This window comes from Lytechinus pictus, chromosome 17, assembly GCF_037042905.1.
Source record: "Lytechinus pictus isolate F3 Inbred chromosome 17, Lp3.0, whole genome shotgun sequence".
Taxonomy (NCBI): domain Eukaryota; kingdom Metazoa; phylum Echinodermata; class Echinoidea; order Temnopleuroida; family Toxopneustidae; genus Lytechinus; species Lytechinus pictus.
Window position 1 is genome coordinate 24902394 of NC_087261.1, and position 23174 is coordinate 24925567.

The following is a 23174-nucleotide window of genomic DNA, read 5'->3' on the forward strand; positions in this document are numbered from 1 at the left end:
TGGTAACAACATAACATTTGGTGAAAATTGGGGAAAAAACCTTACAATTCAAACTGCTTCATCAGTTTTAAATCAATTCTTATGACATTTGGCACACACATTGGTATTAAAGTAAAGATGTACAAGGCACTTTTTGTGATTGTTTCAGAAATTGTGTTGCCATGGTAACAACATATTATATGGCAAAATTTAGGTAAAAACCTTACAATTTGAACTACTTCATCAGTTTCAAACCAATTCTCATGCATGATATGGCTCACACATTGGCCTTGAGATAAAGATGTGCAAGAACCTTTTTTTTTTCATTTGTCAGAGAGTGCATTGCCTTGATAACCACATATAGCCAGAAATGCAGGGAAAACTCATCAATTGTGGATCAATCTACTTCTCAGTTTTCAGCCTGTGCTCAGAAAAGTTTACACAAATATTCATTTTGGGTAAAGATTCACATTCAGTGTTAAAGGGGAATCCAGCCTTGGTCATAAAATGTTGTGTGGAAAAGGAGAAAAATAAGAATGGTGAAAGTTTGAAAGCAATCGGACAAGCAAAATAAAGTTATGGCTGCTTTAAAATTAAGATCCCTAAGGCTACTAGTATGTAGATTTCAAATTGATAATGGGTAAGTAAATTATGACAAGGGGTGAGGCCGCAAGGACAACTTTCCCATTGGCCTTGTACTTTGATTTTTGGTTTTCTCCTAAATTTCATTGGGGCCGTAATATAAACCTGTTAGTATAATGCTTTATGTCCTCATGAAAGAAAGATACAATTTGAAGTAAAACTTTTGAAAAAGACATTTTAGTCAATTAATTATTTCTGTACATGGAAGAGTGGTCCATCCCTTACATCATTATGACATCACATGTGCGGCCAATTTGAAGTCTTCATGGGTATATATTGATTACCAATGTTTACAACTTTTATATATTCACAACTTTCTTATGGTTTGTCCGATATTGTTCAAACTTTGATCTATTGTCTGATTTTTTCTTTTCCTCATTAAAAAACAAGTGTTTATTTGGTTTGGATTCCCCTTTAACATCATAAAATAGCGCAGGGTATTCATGGTATTAATCACCTTCAATAATATTTATAGGTTCTTTTTTTTTGGGGGGGGGCGGAGGAGGTCCTTAAAAACTGACAACATAAAAATATAGAAGGTTAAAGGACATGGCCATTAGGAACTTAAACACTCTTAAAGAAAGCACCCCTTCCATTTTTTTTTTTTTTTTTTTTTTTGGGGGGGGGGGCCTTTAGAAAATTGCCACATAAAGAGTAAAAGGAAATAATTACAACTAGGAACTGACCCCCCCCCCAAAAAAAAAAAAAAAAAAAAAGGGGGGAAGAAAAATCCTTTACACTTCAGCGTATTAATTTAAAGCCTAAAACATTCTGGTTTGATAAAAGATCATTTCCGGTGCCCAATTAATCAACGTTTTATTTATCTCCTTCTACTCAGTCTTTGTTCATTTCAGTGTTTACTCTGACTTTCTTACATCACTTTTTGCACTTTTTGCACTTTAGAGCTTTACCATACCTTCTTGTTTTGTTTCCTCCCCCCCCCTCTTTTTCTCCCTCTCTAAGTACTTTTTTTTTTGCTATTTTAATTCATTATTATCTAGCAACAATTTTTCCATTTTGAATGCTTACACCTACACTGAAATATTATACCATGACATTTATTCTTTTCTTCATAATCTTCTAAACTCTATTTTGGCTACACTCTGTCCTAAATAATACTATTAGCTATATTTAATGTCTAGTTTAAAGAATTGAAGAAATGGCTGTCATGATATTATATTTCGGTAAAGGTGCATCAAATTCATAGTTGCAGCATTCAGAATGGAATAACTGTTGCTTGAAAAAAAATGGATTTAGTTGTTTTCCGAAAATCCTCTGTGAAAATTTTAGTTATATCACTGAGTTTTCCCATTCCTGCAGTTACCACCATCTGAAAGGGATATGACTAGAATATATGTAGAGAAATAAAAGTCATCATTTGCTCAATGAACAGTGAATACGTTCGTCCTTACTCCAATGCAAAATTATTTGCATTTTTTGTGACAGTCAGATCTTGCATCCAACAATTTTGCTACTGAAACATAATATTCATTTTTTGACAATTATACTGAAAAAATTATTGTGCACATATGCATATTTTTGATATGGTATGCTATTGAGTCATGGATTTGCAAGTGAATTTCTAAAACAAGTGCAGAGATTTTTGTATATATATATATATATTTCTATGATTAGTTGCATGATTAAAGGTTCACTTTATAATATGTCAGAAAAAATATACTTGGAGAGAAGAGAGGGTAAACAAAGGAGAGAGGAAACATAAGATGGTATGGTGAAGCTCAAAATCAAGAGTGATGTGATATAGTTAAAAAGAAAGAGTAGGAATGGAATATGAATAAAAGACTGAGTATGAGAATATAAATAAACAATGATTAATTGGCTACTGTAAACAATTTTTTGCCCAAGCAGAATGCATTAAACATCAAATGAATGGTCTGAACTCTGAAGTGCAAATGAATCTTCTTACCTTTTAATGGGGGGGGGGGGGGGGCATTTTTCTGCTCAAAAAATATATCAGCCCCATTTGTTTGCGGGGGGGGGGGGTTAAGTTCTTAGTCATAATCCTTTAACTTTTACTTTTATGAGGTCATTTTCTAAAGACCCCCCCCCCAAAAAAAAGGGAGTAATGTCTCGCTTTAAAATACAAAGACCCCTGAGGGGCAAAGGCGTAGACTGGTTGAGCATAGGGAGATAGAAGTGGTATGGGGAGGGGTGCACATCTTGGGAAGGTGGAACTAAGGTTTGGAAAATCAGCCGTTGAAAGTAGAAGGGGTACACATTTTGTTTTGCTTGCCAGTGTTGGAACTCCTTTGCCAGAGCGGAAGGTTTCACATTCACCCAGTGTACCCCCAGCCTATGCCCTTGAGGGGATGCTTATTTCAAGAGTGTTAATGGACACCGCCTTTAACCTTTATTTTGAGGTCAGATTTTAAGGACCAATCCCGCTCCTCCCCCAAAACCTAGAAATATTACTGAAGGTGATTAATACCCCCACACTCATATATTTTAATGCAGTTTAGAATTTAATATGAATCTTTACCCAAAGATGAATATTTCTTCCAACTTTTATGAGCACTGACTAAAAAAAGGGGAAGTTGTTTGATCCACAATGGGTTTTCCTGCATTTCTGGCTATCATATGTGGTTACCATGGCAATATACTCTGACAAATGCACACATAAAATGGTTCTTGCACATCTTTACCTCAAAGCAAATGTATGAGCCAAATTTCATGAGAAATGGTTCAAAACTGATGAAGTTGTTCAAATTGCAAGGTTTTACCTAAATTTTGCCATATAATATGTTGTTACCATGGCAACACAATTTATGAAACACATACAAAAAGTGACTTGTACATCTTTACTCTAATACCAATGTGTGTGTCAAATTTCATGAGAATTGATTTAAAAACTGATGAAGCAGTTTGAATTGTAATTTTTTCCCCAATTTTCACCAAATAATATGTTGTTACCATGGTAACAAGATTTTTGAAAGACACACAAAATGTGTCTTAGACATCTTCACCTCAAGACCAATGAGTGTGCCAAATTTCATGAGAATCGGGTGACAACAGAGGAAGTAGTTCTAACTGCAAGATTTGTACCTCATTTTTGCCATAATACACTGTTACCATGGCAACACAATTTCCAACACATGCAAAAAAAATGTGTCTTGCACATCTTTACCCCAAGACCAAAATATGTACATACACACCAACATTCAACCCCCTCCATCACCACCCTTCGGCTTGTTTAGCATCTGCATTCAGATATTTAGTGCATTGAGATGTGAGGACAAACAGAATATCTGTTCAAAAAGGGTCTGAATTCAAGAACTAAACCAATGCAAAATAATGCACTGCTATTGAGTTTTGCACTAGCGCTAGTCTATATATCAGACCAATCTAAACTCATAAATTCTGACATTTTCACCCATTTTTTCACTGTTCCTGCAGCCAGATTTTTTGGAGCATACCCCATTTTTAATTCTCATACATAAACAAAGGTCTGGAGAAAAAATCATGCTTTTGTCCACCGTGTCCACATAATTCCGCTAACAGACCAGACTAGTGGGTGTCATTCTGATAGACACGGTCTAGTGAAACCTGGGTTAACCTAGACTGCACTTTTAAGCCAGTTGTCACCAATGAAAAATTATTAGTTTCCTGCTTTGAAAACTTGTAAAATTATTGAGTCGTGTAATGGGATGAAAAGGAAAATAATAAAATAATAAAAAATGGATTCTGATTAATTAATCAGTACATTATAATTGCCAGTAATAAATGGAAGATTATTATGAAGTAATAATTCAATAAAACCTGGGTTTAAAATTCTAGTTTAGACTAGAATTAAACCCAGGTTTTCAGAATATCGTCCATGTTGTATATTGTCTGCTCAATAAAATGTCGACCTTGAATGTTTAGACCTTGGTATGGGCGGCGATCAGAAGAAAGAGAGAGAGAGAGGTGTATGTGTGTGTGTGTGTGTGTGGGGGGGGGGTACGTCTACGCCCCTTCAATTACGAATTTTGTAACACCAGGGTCGTCTCGTATTCAGACATATCAGGGGCAGATCTAGCTTTTTTTAAGGGGGGGGGGGGGGTTGGGTTCACCCGAAGGACCATCACCCGCGAAGTGGCCAGCCGATTTTTTTTTTTGTATTTTCAGGTATTTTCCCCGGTCGGCATCACAAAGCTAATTTTTGTAGGCTTCTTTAAAGAGGTAGTCTTATATTAAATTCTTATTTTTTTTTCTTATAAACATTTCTGTAAATGTCCTGATTAAATAATGCGATCACGAATCGCGAGCTATTTTTTTTTCTCCTGAAATTGAACATTCTGAGCAATGTTTATAATCATGAACAAGATGCGTATGTAAGTAAATAATTACTGATGATTTTTTTTATTTTCTGGCCTGATCGAAATGGAACCTGTTAAGTACTATTAGCAGTTACCAAGGAAAACGCTACATAGCCTACTTCAACAATCAAATAATGCGAGCGCGAAGCGCGAGTTGAAATTTTTGACATTCCAACCTAAAATGTCGTTATTCTAAGTACTTTTTCTAATCATGAACAAGATAGGTAAATAACTTAACAACTTTATGCGAGCGCGAAGCCCGAGAGGAAAAAAAATGAAATTCATATTTTGTCATCATGAAATGGTTTGATATCTTTCTACATGAATAATGCGAAGCGTGAGTATAAATATACTTTTTTATTCTGATCTGAAACTGGATAATTCAAGCATATTTTTAATAAAGAACAAGCTGCGTGTCTCAACAAACATGTATGCGAAAAGCGAAGCGCGATCTCTTTTTCTTTAATTTCTTTCTTTAGATTTAGTCCTAGAATCTGGGCATTCTAAACACATTTCTTTCAATGTGACAATTGAGCGTATCTTTCTAAATCAACAACCCAGCTAATGCATAACATTATAACACTTTCAAAGGATTTTAGAAATGCTTAAAAAAAACATTTCTCAAAACATTTGCATAACATTAATGGAACATTATTCCCCTCATGTTAAACATTAAATAAACGTTCTTATGATATCAAGCATTTAATGTTTAGATGGCCAAACAAGAAAACATTTAAAAGACATTTTTCCAAAATGTTATTAAAACTTCTAATCAAAATGTCCAATGTTGATGTTAAAATGGCATGAAAAAACATTCTTAATTAAGATTTTTTTTTTATAATGTTCCATAATTAATGTAAAAATAACAGTTTTAAAACGTTCTTAAGAATAGAACCTAATAATATAAAAAGTCATAAAAATATGTTTTCAAAATATTTCAACAAAACATTTTTGTAAAATGTTTTTCTGGTGTTCTCTAAAAATGTTTGAAAAATGTATTAGAATCATCCTTATTTTTACGTTTTTGTGATGTAATACTAACATTATTTTAGAATTAAAATAACATTTTACTAACATCTTTATAAGATCATACATTGGATGTGAACATATCATTATAAAATGCTGTTAAAATATTCTGACAATAACATCAAACGTTCTTGAAATGCTATGAAACTATGTCTAAAGCATATTTTAGCTAAGCGTTTTTGAAAAATGTTTTCCTAATATTTTTCATAAAAAGTACTGAAATTTATTTAAAACATATTTTTCGATGTTTTTATGATGTGATTTTTACATTTTTTCAGAAACTTGATAACATTTTACTAACATTTTTATAAGGGTATATATTTGATGAAAAACTAACATTTCAAAATGTTGTTAGAATTTAATGACAACATCAATCGTTGTCGAAATATGTTTTTTTTTAGTTCAACAAAACATTAAAGTACACACACGAAGAAAATTCACGAAAGTGATGATTATAGACAAATTATATATGGATGGAAAGGTCTTGTCTTTTTATACACAAACATGTCACTAAAAAGTCTTATAGATGTCGTGGAAATGCAAGAAATGAAATTATTAGAGACCCTTCTCAGCCCCCCAGCCGCCCCCAGACCGACAGTTCAAGCAGTGAAAACAGTCGAGAATAATGACGTCACACAATCGTCGTGCTCATCATCCCTCTGTGCATAATACACTGAATCACCTTACTGACCTGTTCAATATCTTCCGAATTTACCGTTTTCTTCATGTAATGTGATATCCGATTTCTGTTTTCGACAACTTCAGACCAAAAGTGAACCAGAACTGTGTTACTTTGCCCGTTTTTATTGAACTGGGAACTGTAAACACCGATTTTGTCAACTGGACAGGCGTCGTGGGTTGTGTTGCTCCAGTCAGTCAGTGAGTGAGTCAGTGTTTATTGAAAAACTCAAAGCTGTAGTGTAGCTGCCCATTCACTGCTTGCCGCTGGGGCTCTGCAAGGGAAGCCGATGCTGCACATTACGCTGTTTGATCCATCCACAAAAGGCGTCATACCTTAAACTAAAGCCAAGGTAAGCATGTTTGGAAATTGTACTTGTATGGTCTGGCGTCTGACTTACGATGCATTCAGGTCAGATGACAGATACAGATCTAATAATAATACCGGTAATTTTAGAATCATGCATTATTTCAAGCTCTACTAGTTGACTACGTAGGCCCTAACTAAAGTCTTTAAAAAAAAATGTTTTTGCAGCAGATTTTTTCTTCAGTCAGATTTCTAAATAAACTGGCCGGGCAATGGCTTGGTTATACTGAAAAATCTGCGGTTTCGTTTCAGAGGAATGTTTAATTAAGTTTTTTTTTAATTCTACTCGGAATTAGAATGTCATGAAGCCAGACAAAATTTCAGCAGTGGTTACACTGATTCCACCCAAGGGTTCATTACATGCTGCCGCGCACAGAAAAATCAAGCCATATAAGTCGTGTGTTGTGGACACCAGAAGTGAGATCCCAGCACGCGCGACCCACTAGTTAGAAATCCACTGACAAACGCGGTTCATGGTGCGAGGTTAGTATACTAATACTAACCTCGCAATACGTGTGAGTGCCCTGATTCCTGACCGATATTAGAGTCTGGTGTTTCTTTCAACAATGAAGATAAATGCACTCTTTGTAATGACCCGGAGAGCACGGCTCAAGTGATGTTCGTGTAGGCCCCACTTCACTACCGCTACACTACGCTACACCTATACCCGGGTAGCGTACATGTAATGTAGCGATAGTGAAGTGGAGTGGAGCCTACACGAACATCACTTGAGGTAAACTGGTGCTCTGAGTAGAACTTTTCAGTCTAAACCCACTATTATTTGTCGTCGACCGGGAATTACATGCCACTGCACCGGCTTATTCCTGTATCAGATGATGATAATCTGTGCACCAAAACTAGAATATAAACTGATTAAAGTCAAACTAAAAATGTCTGGTAGGCTTCCTACTAGTGTACATACCTCCTACCATAGCCTGTAGTACATTTATTAACCAGTTTGTTCAAAAATATTGTGGCTGTTGAAGACAGTATTTCTTGTAGTCCTTCTTAATCATCAACATAATACAATTCATACTTTGATTATTTAGACTATTTCTTTTTTTTTCTCTCTCTTCTACATACAGATCTGCACACTTTCTGACTCTGGTCTCTGCTTACTACTTCAATTTGGGAGATTCTGATATGGACATGTAGCCATTTTGTCTTCACTCTGCTTTCCTGGAGCTACGGTTTGCAAGTTTTGGACTGATAATGATACAACATGAAATTTATCTTAATTGATCTTGGAAACAACAATTTAGAGCAGTTTTGGAGAGGACTATAACATTGAATTGTACAGGAATACAGCTTGTTAAAAATAAGAACACAATTTCAAACAAAAGAACAATTGTAATGTAACTAGGGCATTTTGTGAGAAATTTTCTACTCAGTCACACGTCCCAAATCAAGGGTAAGTCCTTTGATTAAACACAAACATGTAGTTGAATTGCACGTGCAACTCGACCTTATTACACTTGAATTTGAATTTGAGACTTACGCTTTGAACATAAGTTTCTTGCAATGCCCCAAAGTTATATTTTGTTAGCAACTCTGTATCAGTTATATACCATGCTGATTGCTGAAAGTTAAGTGTCGTGTATACATGTATATCGTCACAATTCTTTTATCGAAAGGTATGATATATTTGTCCTTTTAAATGATATTTGAATATGGGTACGCCTTTTATTTGTTTTCCTCAATATTCATTGCATGTATGAACAAAAGTGAAATATTTATTGTGAAGCACTGTGAATGTTGTTTGCAGTTGTGTGATGGTGCATCATGTTTGTTATAAGACTGTAAGCCTGGTAGATGTGATCGAGGAAGTGGCCTGGATGAAAGGAAAGTGAACATGTGTCCAATTACTGGTTTGCACAAATATTGCTATGCATTCCATGTGAAGAATAAAGGAGAAGTCCACCCAACCAAAAATTCATTTGAATTAAAAAAAGATGTTCAGAAAATTTCATAAAAACTGATTCAAATTGAATAATAAAAATAAAATGCTAAAACAAAATTTGGAATGAATATGATGTGACATAATCAACTCTAATTTGCATGTCATTGTCTTGTGTTTATAACTGTTTTGAGTAAAAAAACAAGGGAAATTACTCTATTCAAATAATTTTTACTTGATGTGGACTTGACATTTAACTCATCCTCTTCCCCTCCCATCCCTGCCCAAATAAGTGTAGAATCTAATCAAGAACTTGAAAATCAAAAGCAGCAATTAAGAAGTAAGATTTGATAAATGCTGGTCTGAATAGAATCTCACATGAAAATAAAAATAGAAAAAAAGAGCTGGGTAGGAATGGGGAAGGAATAACATTATTTAAAAAAAAATCCCCGAACAAAAAAATGTCAAGAGTTTCGAACCCCGCACTCATCAAAGTAATGTTTCTACCGATTTGGCCACAGACCGTTTCTCACTCGTTAGTAGGTTTTTAAGGATATATTAAAAAAGGCCGTTCGCCGCTGTTGCCTCATTATGCTTCGGCAATTCAACTGCAATTCCAATCATTTCGCGATGGATATTGCCGTGTTTTTTGTGGTTCCTGACTTTGCTACGCAATCAAATTTCATAATTTTTGTTCAGTCGTGAAGAAGAATGTCTATGCTCTATATTGATTATGATATCAATGTGGCGCAAGTGTGATTTCTAAGTGAAAATATGCTTTGTTTATTCACATATATTTCTTGAAAACAAATAATTTTTTTCTAAGCTAAATATCGGTTACCATTCAATTTTTTCAAATTCAAACTTTTATCTATATAATAAGACCAATCTTGAGAGGATTAAAAAATTCTAAGAGCAAAAAACGCTGATTGGAAAGATCGTCTTCAATGGGCTGCTGTTAGCTCAGCTGCTCACTGCTCTTGGTGTGACGTCACTCAGCTGGAGCTCGCTGGACGACCGACGAAGGCGGAAATATGCCATGAAAATAAGTCATTTTTGAGAGCTGATTTCTGCAAACTCTAATCACTATTTTAAAAATTGAAGTTAGATATATGATAAGTAATCTTTCCCCTTTACAATGATGACCACAAAAATTAATTATAAAATAGTTTTGATTCTTCGGGTGTGTACTTTAATACGATTTTATGATTTAACATTATTTCAGAAAAAAATACATTTTACTAAAATCGTTCTTATAATGTTATACTTTATGAGAAAAACATTAAAAATATGTTGTTAGGATATCATGACAATAACATAAACATTTTTCAAATGTCATTTTTATATGTTTCTCAAATATTTTAATGAAACGTTTCTTTTATAATGTTTAAAATCTGTTTTAAGATGTATAAAAAACATCCCTATTTTGACTTTTTAAAAATATCATTTTAACTTTTTTTTTGAAATAACTATTTACTAACATTCTTGTGATGTTATACGTTGGATGTGACAATAACATCAAAATTTCTCTACAAATTATGAAAATATGTTATTAAAAGAATAACTAAACATTGTGAAAAGGAAATAGTTCTGTCATGCTTTCCCAAAATTCTAATGTATAACAAACATCAATCAGGTTAAATTGTACTTAATTCCAACCAACACAGATGAACTTTCATGATCGGATAATAACAAACATTGTGATTTTAATGTTTTTATGATATCATACTTGTTTTCTGAAGCAAAATATTTTACTATAACATCTCTATAATATTACGGTAAATACATTGGAAATACAAAATACTATATGATAACATTCATTTGGTAAAATTTAATAATAGCATTAAACGTTGTAGAAAAGTCATGAAAATATAGTCTCAAAATATTTTAGCTAAATATTTTTTCCCCAAAACTTTTAGAAAAAAATCTATTCTAAACACATTCTTTAGAACATTTAAATAATTTTATATCGATTTTTTTCAGAAACAAAAAAAATTCTAAAATATATTAGAATATAGCGTCAATAACATACGTTCCAGAAAGGTCACGAGAAAGAATTTAAGATATTATATTGAACTCCATTTTAAGTCTTCTCTTTTTCACAATTTTCAAAACCCTATATTTTTTCAAATTTTCATGATTTTTTTTAGAAATCAAAGAAACATCTTAATAAGATCTTTTCAATGTTAAAAATGTGCTTTCAATGTTATTAAAATGTAATGACATCACAATCAAACGTTCTAGAAAAGTTCATTTTAAAATATTGAGTACATGATGAAAATATCACAATATGATTGAAATTACATTAATTAATGAAATATTTCGACAATATTATAGGGATATTTTCATTAAAAAAACGTTGAAAATTATCCTTTCGAGGAAAACCATCTTTTATGTTTTCATGACATCTTTTTTTTTTTTTTTTTTTTTTGGGGGGGGGGGGGGTTATTTTTACGGCTTTTCATTCAAATTTGACTATTTAAGCAGAAATGTTTGATAACGTCATGATAACGTTCTTATGATAACGTTTTTAATATGATTGTTGGGAAAACATTTTGTCAATGTTGGGAAAACGTATGACCATCTGGATATGATGTAGCAGTCATGAATATACATGAGAACAGTGAATGACCAAAATTTCAGCTTAAATAGATATACATGTAACAATTAACATGATTATGTTTATGTACTTGTTTCACCATCAAAGGTTTCACAAAAGTATGTAGCTTGATTACCATATAATTTTCATGAAATAAGTTACTCATATAGGTAAAACTTTCAAGGTTAAATATATAATATTGTTATTAACCGTAATCTGACAAGTATTGGAAAGTCGTCACATACATGTATAAAGGAATCAATGGCATAATTAAGTGGATAGGTGTAGGATATAGAATAATAGGTTTTAGATTAGGATAAATATAGGATAGGATATTGGATAGGATAGCATAATATGGGTCGTGGGATAGAGTTGTAAAGATGAACTTGAACTTGACACCAAATAATATTTTGAAAGCATTTACTTGAAACATCAGTAAGACACCATTTTTGCGACATTTTCTTAACATTATTAAGATAACTTTCTTAAAACATATTGAATGTAACAAAATTATGTTTTTTATGTTTAAATCATTATATTAAAATGTATGGTTTCAGAAATGATTAAAAACGTTTTAAGAACATATCTTAAAACATCAGAAAGACATCATTGCACATTTTATTAACATTATTAAAATGCATAAGGAAAATGTGTTTTTTTATGTTGCAGCTTATCGTTAGGAAAATGATTTATAGCAATTAGAAAATCGTGCATTTTCATATGATTTTAACATTTCCCTAAATCATTTTCTACAGGATTTAAACATTTCCCTAAAACATTTTCGTGATGTTTGACCAAACATTTTTATGACTTTTTGTCAATGTTTTTTGTGTAAGCTGGGAATGAAAGCGATCTGAAAAGGGGCAAATTAAGTACTATGTCAAGCACGGCGTAGAAGAAGATGTATAGGAAAATATAGGCCTACCTTATTATTGACCACATGTATGTATGCATGGAATGCATGCTCCTTCGTGGCAAATACTGCACATGCAGAAAAGATACGATCAATGAAGAGAGAATCGGATAATGCAAACGATTTCTTTGCATCGTGAATGGCATTGACATTGCATAGACTGAATGCAGACTGTCTCCGTGGAGATTATGCATTGCGATCTGTACCGTTTAGACGTATAGTTCTACCATGAAATATATATATATATATTGGCAACATCGTGCAGGCGCGTGCCTCCAATATGACACTGGACATGACCTTGATATGGGAAGGCGCCGGGCTGCTCTGATTTCATTTCTCTTTCACTCTCTCGCTTACTTTTCGCCTTCCTCTCACATTTCCCACCCAATTCTCTCTCACACTCACAAGGGCACCTGAGAGTAATTCATCCGCGCGCAAAGCATACCGGGCAGGCGTAAGTAAAGATCACATGACTTTATTGATTAAAATAATTCATTTAAAATAGACAAAATGTTTGCATATCAAAATATAAATGATAGAAACAATGTCATGTTCATACTCTTTCATAATTAAGGCCTTTGGGGAGGCTAGACTGCATTTTTGTATTTCATTTTAATTATTATCACCCGCAATGTAGTTCGGGTTTTTCTGGCGATGAACTGTGTGTGCACGGTGTGTGTATTTGAGTTTTGTCAGACGTGTATCAATCAGATATGATTATTTACGTCTGGGACCGACCTTTAACGTCACCATCCGAAAGACGTGACCAGGGTTCGAACCTCGAACTTCTGCATCAATTTGTAACTTCCCCACGTAGCTTGGATTACAGGCGCACGCCACAACGCCACAACTGCCCGAAATTATGGTTAGTCTTATTTCAGGCCATTTAACTTTTGATTGAGCTGGGCAAGTACCCGATTAACATATCAAGTCTTAATGTACTGTTAATTGTGACTAATGTCAGTGAATTAAAGCAAAATCTATCGTGGGATTGATTTTTGATGATTTTTTGATGAGCTATGATTTAACACATGAGTCAATGGGGGTCTGTAATACTCATGTGAGCCCTATAACGCGACTACACTTCTACACTGTCGTTGCTATGGCTGAGCGTCGTCTGCTAGAAATCAGTGATGAGAATGCTTTAAACAGTTTTATACAATGTGATAGGTTATGTTTAACAACAGTTGATAAGTATATAACTCGGCATTTATTGCATTTATCGCTTACTATGCTGAAATGGCGCTTTCAAATGCATATTCAATGCTTATTATCATTTATCATGCAGAAATGCGAGTTTATACTGTCAACAGGAGATAAGATCTGGTTGGTTTGAGAGTGTGAAATGAAATGAGTAGGGATTTCAAAATGATAAATAACTACAAATTATCATCAAGGATTCCTAATTTTAATGTTTAGAGCACGCCGAGAAAGAAAGATGAACAAAACATTAAAATACATAAACTTGTCTCAGTCAGATATTATATCTACATTATAGATTGCGCACTTAAATACTATATTCACTTCGTCGAAAGCTATAGGCGGGGGGGGGGGGGGGGCAAGCTGAGTCGGGGTACATAATCCATCCTCCTGGCTTGTAAGCAGGGTGGGGTTGATGGTATATAATTATCTACATGTATAGCACCCCCCTCCTCCAACTTGTAAGTTATAATGAGGAAGAGAGGCGATATTATGAGCACAAGAAATGCTTACACTCTTTGTTTGTTATCAATTTTCTTTTATTTACTTTGTTTATTTTTATGCGAATACAAAGGTAATAAATCACTTCGAACAAAATTAAACATGCTAACAAGAAGTTGTAACTCCACACAATACATGTTTTAGCCCATTGATGGACATCAAACAAGTAGAACTTGTAGCTGCAATACCATAGCTTATATAGGAAGCGCACAAAATATATGAAAGGAACGCTGTATTTTTACGTTAAAATGAGGGGTGTCTAATGAGACGTTTTCTTTTCTTTTAACACGTTTAGTCAGATTAGGTATTGAATGCAAGGTACCAATCTTTTCAGGAGAACCCACTCTTTCTTTTGAGACCAAAATATTTAACTTTTCTTTATTTGACCCTCAGTATAGGGCACATGAGAGTAATTCATCCGCGCGCAAAGCATGCCGGACAGGCGTAAGTAAAGATCACATGACTTTATTGATTAAAATAATTCATTTAAAACAGACAAAATGTTTGTATATCAAAATATAAATGATAGAAACAATGTCATGTTCATACTCTTTCATAATTAAGGCCTTTGGGGAGGCTAGACTGCATTTTTGTATTTCATTTTAATTATTATCACCCGCAATGTAGTTCGGGTTTTTCTGGCGATGAACTGCCCGAAATTATGGTTAGTCTTATTTCAGGCCATTTTGATTGAGCTGGGCAAGTACCCGATTAACATATCAAGTCTTAATTGTTCTGTTAATTGTGACTAATGTCAGTGAATTTAAGCAAAACCTATCGTGGGATTGATTTTTGATGATTTTTTGATCGAGCTATGATTTAACACGTGAGTCAATGGGGGTCTGTAATACTCATGTGAGCCCACAATCACTATCTCTCTCTCTCCCTCCCCGCGCCGACTCGATGCTGATTGTCCCCGCCTGCGAATATTTTTTCTCAGAACTCTCTCCAAAAATCCCAACACTCACTCATCAACACACTCATTTAACAACACTACCCCACTGCGCGCGCGTAAACAGACGCGCACACAAACACACCCGCATACAGGCCTCTGATATATACGCACCACATCACATACAAAAAAAAACCCGGAAAAAAGAACACACCGCAACATCCCCTCTCACACACGCACACGTCACAAGTTGGTGCTAAAATTACATGTAACAGTAACTAGGCCTATATGATTTCAACGCTGTCCTGTGAAAACCATAAATGATTACATTATTATGTAAAAAGGAAATGCTCGAACCGAGGAATGCAAGTACATTTATATATACTGTATATAGCCATGCGTTTTGAATTGGGCCCATTTCCGTTACAACTCAAATTTTCCTCCAAAATCGCACCGTTTCATTTAATTGCATATTTTTTCTTATGTTTGCCATCCTATACCCATAAAAGTATATATATTCTGAAAGGAATTTGTCTGAGAAATTCAAAAATGCAATCAGAAAAGGCATAGGGTAAAGTCATAAATAGTTAAAGGTACAAATATATAGAAAACTGTGAAAAAAAATTATACTTCCCAATAAATCTTAGAATCAGAAAAAACTTTACACCCTAAAGGAAAATAACATGCATATTTCATCTCTTTAGAGTAAGACCTTTCCAATGATTATAACTTGTTAGGGATAACTCTTACCAAAATAATTTTTCGGGTAAATATGTAACAATGCCCGGTTAACCTAAAAAATGTTATGTAGTCATGCCTTTAGTTGCGTGAAAATACTTGCAAACACTAACCAGTATATTATGATATATTTACTGTGGTTATTATGAATATAAAATGATTTCATTTGACTAAAATCGTGAGATTTGTCATCTCTTGGCTCAAAGACCGATGGACCAAACGTTGACAACTGAGAGCCGTTTTTAATATACAGTGTAAATAAAAAAAAATATGAATGCACAATGAAAACTTCTCATAGCTGCTTTAGCTTAAACTTAGTGTGAACAAAACAACTAACATGTTTATTTATCTTACACCTGGCAAAAATACTTCGATTATGTTATTTTATAGTGTGTTTTGAATATACCCTTTTGCTCGACATTATGCAAGACATGGTCTATTGGTACTGGCTTGAATGTCAATGCCAATACAAACACACTCTATGGGTACAATTGCCTCTGTTTTAGTGCAAGCTTTGTACCAGTGTCATTCTCAAGTAGTTTTTTTATAATGGGGAAAAATATTCTCTTAACACCTTTGTGCCAGCAAAATGCATGTAAGTGTCGTCACTTTGTAATGTGTCATCTACTGATTCATAGACGCAGTGTGATGTAACATTAAGAAAAAACAATAAATGGCATCAGATGAGGGCTTTATTGCTAGAAACAAGTTTCCTGCAATAAGAATTGCATAAAAGGTGTTCTGGCTTTCTGTTTCCAGAATAATCTGAAGATTCGGACTCATCAGAGTCATCACTGTCAGTCTACCCTGTCAAAATTGAAACCGTGAGGTCATAATTAGCAATAGATTGATTTCTCTCTGAAGTCTTTAATTAGTTTGTGCTTTTCATTTTGAAATTTTTGCCGCTTCTAATTTTATTGAAGGTGTAACCCACAACTATATTTTATCTCTCTTCATTATCTTTACATCATACAGCTACAATTTCAGTCGAGTTAATTTCACGATTTACATCAATTAATTATACTAATTAGCTTGATTAGGTATCCTTTAAACTTAAATGTTTAAATTTGATTCACTTATTATTGAAGGATAACCCAGTGAGCCTCAAAACTATTACATATTTAGGTACTGTGATGTTACATTTATAGCTTCTTAATGAAATAGAAATTTATGCTCCCCTCGTCTACCACCATGCAAAAATGGCCAACTGATGTTACATAATTGCTAATTACTGGTAAATGAAGAAATCTCAGATATTTTTTCCTTTAAATTAATTGGTATAAAGATTACCTTTAATGTGATACCAAATATACCCATGTAGCACTTGTATTTAAGGTTTTATACTATTCATCATTTCTGTGCTTGTCGCGCCAATGTAACGATACCACCCGTGGGCCTAACATAAAACGCGCGGCCATATATATATATATATATATACATATATATATATATATAAACGTAAGAAATTATACATGTACAGAGCAGCTTTTTGGCAACTGTTGTATTTAAATATGTTGTGAAAGGAATGAAGACAACATATATATATATATATATATATATATATATATATATATATATATATGTGTAAAGTTATACATGTACTACATATATATATATATATATATATATATATATATATATATATATATATATATATATAAGAAGAGGCAAAGTGGTAATGCATTGTTATAGTTCCAACAAAGTTTATTTCCAAGTCAAAATTTTCGACGTAAAACACACGTCTTCTTCAGGGATACAATAAAGCTCACAATGACAAGATATTGAAATAATAGCATTCATGATTATGGTAGTCATGGAAACGCGCAGGTTATAATAGCATGGTGTTGTTTCGAGGGAACATAACTTTTTTACTTCTTGACCATTTTCTGTGATTAAGGTATCAAATAAAAGAGCAGATATTGAACTTTTTAGTCATGTGATTTTCTTTTTGAAATTCAGATACCCCCCGCCAAATGAGTTCTTGGTATCCTTTCTTCAAATTATTTTTGCTCACTCATGCGTGAATTAGGAATAATCTAAGTAATTTCAGATGAAAGAGGAGATTCTAAGCATTACAATGGTAGGTCATTTATCTGTTGTATTTGTGATTAAGTTATGATAAATCATCGATAAATCTCGGTTTCATTTTTTGTGGGACGCACTGCATATATATATGCGTATGTGTGTGTGTGTGTGTGTATATATATATATATATATGTATATATATATATATATATATATATATATATATATATACACAACAAAAAAGTAAGTCCCTCTCTAAATCAAATTGCTGTAACGTTTGAACAGAATGATTTTGAATTTTCGTAGATGGTTTTCTAAACCCATTAAGCAACTCCTGGGGGAAAATGAGATTGATCAGTTGAGTCATGCATGAGTAATCAAAGATTGAACTAAAAATGACAATTTTTGAAAGTCACAAGAGTCGTTTTTCAGATTGTGTAAATACAAAGTCCTGCAAAGGTTGATAAACATAACTGCTAAATGACATTGCTAAAGACAGCCTTGAAAGAAAGTTCCACCATATTGAATAAGGGGTCACTTATTCTTTAACATGTGCCCCATAGTGTACATAATGTCTATGAGCATGATGAGAGAGGAAGTCAACATTTTAACAAAAATGAAATGAGGGTTTGTTTCGTGGACGGTTTTTGTTACTTTTGCCAACAATTTTTTCATGAAACTTTGCACATGGCTTCAGATTAACACTATCCAAAAGGCACGCATACCAAAATAATAATTCGATACGGCACATGGTGGGGCAAATGCCTTAAACTTTCTTCTCATTTGCATCATTTTCAAATATTGCGTGCACACTGAAGCATTATACATCGGGATTTTCATAAAAATCAAATCAAATGAACTATGCAAAGAGGTTTGTGACAGATATCCATAGTTAGCAATTGCATTTTTTCCAATAACGTAAAAAAGAGCTTATCACATTCCACATGTTCATTCAAGCGTAAATGTTTAATTAAACGGATTTGAATCATTGAAGCATGTTAACTGATCATGAACATAACGAAAAAAGTTGAGAAATGATCATTTCAGTTACCAAAATGAAACAATACTTGCCTATGATTTTTGAAATTCGTATTTTTTGTTTTCATTAAATGTTCATTGATCCGTGAAACGATGAATGTTGATGAAGATACTCTTCCCAAAAATAACTGTCATCATATTCGATCATTTTCATCGATACAAATGTGTAAAAATTCATCTATAGCCAATTTTAACTTGTGTTTATTCAACCGTGAAATTTAGCCCAAAAACTTGTATCGTCTTTTAGAAAGTACCTTTTACAAGATTTCTGACTATTTTTCATGATGAGAATGTGGAATTGGTTCCATTAAAGTGGAATCAAAATTATGATATTTGGCTTGTGACTTTTGAAAAGTGACAATTTTGCCTTCTGGTGGTGCTCACTGAAACATGGCAGAAAACACGTCCATAACATTTACTCAGAGGGTAGCTTATAAAATTACCTACACGCTCATGTAAAAATATATTAAAAACTCGCATTGTTTCCGAAATTATGGATGTTTGTTTAGGGGGAACTTTCTTATTTTGTTGTGTGTGTATATATGCCTATCGACCACCCCGCCCTCTCTCTCTCTCTCTGGAGTGTGGATGGGTGGGGTGTGCGCGAGCGTGTGTGTCTCTCTATTTCAGCGTATACCAGTCATGTTTATAGCCGGCTTATATAGCCAGGGCATATTAGGCCCAATAGCTTGTGTTTTCATCAGCGGTTTTCATGGAAATTTCCAGTAAAAAGCATTTTTTTCATGGTAGGTTCAGGAATGATGGTGTCCACCAAAATGGTACACGTTTCCTGTTTTTTTTTTCTCACAATATTTTTAAGCCAGGTAACCTCTACACTTTAAATGTCTAAATATAATGTTTTGAGACATAAGGAATCCAATACTTTGAAACACACAAATACCAATAAACCACTTTCCAAAATGGCCGCCATTTTGTACCATCATCAACATTTTGTTGACAGACAAGTTGCAAACAAAATGATATTTGTGCCTCTTTCAAGACAAGGAATCAAAACCAAATGAAGATGTTGAGGATTCAACCTCCCCCTATGCTATGCCCTATTGTTATGCACAATTATGCCTGGGACTGAATTGTTATTGAATTGTCACTGTTAGGCTCCAGTGCTCTCTCACTGGCTTAACAGGTGGAACATTTTTGCATTGGATGGGTTGCCTTACGAAGCACTAAGGCTTTACTATCTTCTCAGAAGTCAAACAGGGAGGACCTATAGGTCAATTATTGGTTCAGCAATGCTGTGTTTTTAGACTTGAATTTAGGGCAGATAGCGCTGCATTTTCCATGTCAAAGCATTAAGAACATTACTGCTGACAATTGAGGCCTTACTGATGATTTCCTGTCTTGAGTCACAGACGTCAAACTGTAAGTGAAAATGATTTTGATTACTGTTCATTTTTAGATTTTGGATGTGTCATTGAGAAAGTCAAGGCCACAAAATGACCACTAAATGTTATAGTAAAGTGAAGAGAATTACATACTATCAGTAATTAAACCAAGGTCATGTCATGATGTGTCCAAGACTACTTTTGATATGGTTGATCAGTATGAAGGAGTTTAGTTGTTCCAGGACACAGATTTATTAACTTTGGAATATCAGAAATTGGAAATTGGGATTTTCTAAAAGAAATGCTTTTTAGGAAGAGTTTATGCTGTTAAGACGGCACTTGGATAGACATTAAAAGGACCACTGGGAAATGGAAGTTTACAAAATTTCCAAGCCTCATCTAGTTTCATTTCTGATGCTGGAAAAGTACTATTGTGAGAACAAGTTCATAAATTTTGGAAGTTAGATGGGACTGAGTTCCTTCATGATGATGAAAGAGGCATGTCCATCAATGATAAGAGGGTCTTAAAGATATAGCAGGAAGGTGTATGCAGAGATTGCGAACATTACCAACTTCCTATTCCAATAGAGAAGAGGACCGAGGATCTGCCAAACAACATTCAAGTGGCAAAAAACAGATTGGAATCCCTGAAGAGACGACTAGAAAGGGATACCTGTCTACATGCTAAGTACAACGAATGAATGAACGCTTTGCTGGAAGAAGAGGTTCCAGATGAGATTCCTAAAAAGGGAGAAGGTGGTTGGTATTTACCTCATCACCCTGCATTCAAGCCAAACAAGTCTGACAAGACAAGAATCGTATTTAATTGTGCGCCTAAGTGTGATGGAATTTCCTTGAACGATGCAGTACTTCAGGGGCCAGATTTGACAAATAACCTTCTTGGTGTTTTGCTTAGATTTCGCCAAGAATATGTTGTCATAATGGGAGATATTAGAACAATGTTTCACCAAGTCAGAGTTCCCTGTTGGCAGAGACACCTCCTCCGTTTCCTTTGGTGGCCTGAAGGAGATCTCACCCAACATCCAAAGGCTTACATGATTTGCGTACATCTGTTCGGCGGAACATGGAGCCCAAGTGTTTGTAGTTTTGCCCTTAGACATACAGCTGAAGAGCACAGGGTGGATTTTTTTTCGAAGGTGTTGGATGTGGTCAGTCTAATTTTTATGTTTCTATGTTGATGACTGCCTCGTCTCCTACAAAACAGAGTGTGGTGCGATCGACCTTGTAGCCGAGTTGATGGCCCTGCTCAACAAGGGTGGATTTCATTTGACTATTATTGGTAAGCAGAAGTCCAGATGAAAAAAACAGTGCCGGTGGAAGATCGTGCTAACAATATCGGAGGACTCGATTTTAATCGGGATGCCATACCTGTAGAGCGGGCTGTCGACGTAACATGGGATGTCGAGCACGACATCACGTATGAGATCATTCCAAAGGGCAAGCCATCGACAAGAAGGGGAATTCTGAGTGAAATAGCGTCCGTATAATTATGACCCCTATGGATATGCTAGTCAATTTGTATCGTTCGCCAATAAATTATTCAAGACCTAACCACTCTTAAGCTTGGATTTGACGAACAAATCCCAGATGAATACCGAACCAGATAGCTGAAGCAGAAAGATTGCCTTCCCCTGATGAGTAATTTCAGGGTGAACAGGTATTTCAAGCCTTCTGATGATACCAACGAATTCCAATTAAATCATTTCTGTAATGCTTCCGAATCAGCGTATGGTGTTATGCCTTATCTGCGCATGACATGTAAAGGAGGACTGGTATATTGCAGCATAATTCTGGCGAAATAAAGATTTTGGCACCTTTGAAAAGGATGACAATACCTCGCTGAGAGGTCATGGCAGCAGCACTTGCGGTGACAATGGACAAAAATATCAGAAAGGAACTGGGTTTTTCCACAAGTAAGTCAATCTTTTGGACAGATAGCGCAATCGTTCTCCATTACATCGGCAGTAAGAACAAACGTTTCCGTATGTTTGTGGCTAACAGGATCTTAGCCATACATGATACCTCTCAACCAAGGCAATGGAGATATGTCAACACGGAAAAAAATCCAGCAGACGATGCCTCAAGAGGTGTATCGCCGGACAAGCTCACTGGTAGATGGGTCCAAGGTCCAGACTTCCTGTGGGGTGACGATACGAATTTGCCTGTCCGTCCTGCTGATCTCCAGGGTGTACTACCAGATCTAGAAATAAAACCTTCTACGATAGATGCCAGCTCATTCGTCACTCAATCAGAGGAGAAGCCTTTGGAGACGTTCATCAACAGCTATTCCTCATGGTTTAAGTTGAGAAGAGGAGTGCGCTGGCTCGTGAAGTTCATGCAGTGGTTGAAACTCAAAGGAGAACCCCAGATGGGCCAAGATCTGAATTACTTCAAGAGAATAAGCTATGATATGCAAGATACCGAGAAGATAATTCTGCATTTTGTACAGAGATGCTAATTCCAGAGAGAGAGAGATGGAGACATTGATCAATCCAACAGGCAATCCAACTCTACAAGCTTGACCCACATATAGATGAGAATCTAATCAGAGTTGGTGGAAGACTGGAGAGATCAGCACTATCACTGGATATAAACACCCGGTCGTCCTGCCCAAAGAAAGCCACGTTTCAAAACTAATCTTGAGATATGTTGACAAAAGGGCAGGGCATAGCGGAAGAAACTATGTACTTTCCGTGCCCGTGAGAAATATTGGTTAGTGAGTGCTGGAACAGCTATTCGGAGTATGATAAGCAAATGTGTCATGTGCAGGCGCCAACGAGAAAAGATGATGAATCAAAGAATGGCAGACCTTCCCGAGAATAGGTTATTACCTGGCGAACCTCCATTTTCAAAGGTAGGCATCGACTACTTTGGTCCATTTGAGGTGAAAAAGGAGTCGCCGCAGGGAGAAAAGATATGCAGTCATGTTCACATGTCGAACCGTTCGTGCCATCCACTTGGAAGTCGCACATTCTTTAGATACAAACTCTTGTATCAGT

At 34.9% G+C, this 23174-nt stretch overlaps 1 protein-coding gene across 1 annotated transcript; it reads left to right on the forward strand.

Annotated features, from left to right (window-relative positions):
• Positions 1-22024: 22024 nt before the first annotated feature.
• Positions 22025-22633, forward strand: LOC135157363 (uncharacterized). Its single transcript, XM_064112606.1, has one exon. The coding sequence runs from the start codon at positions 22025-22027 to the stop codon at positions 22631-22633; it is 609 nt and encodes a 202-aa protein (XP_063968676.1).
• The last annotated feature ends 541 nt before the right edge of the window (positions 22634-23174 follow it).

What these genes read in the sequence shown, in the direction of transcription:
- LOC135157363 (XM_064112606.1), top strand. Translation starts at nt 22,025, where the DNA reads ATGGCAGCAGCACTTGCGGTGACAATGGACAAAAATATCAGAAAGGAA.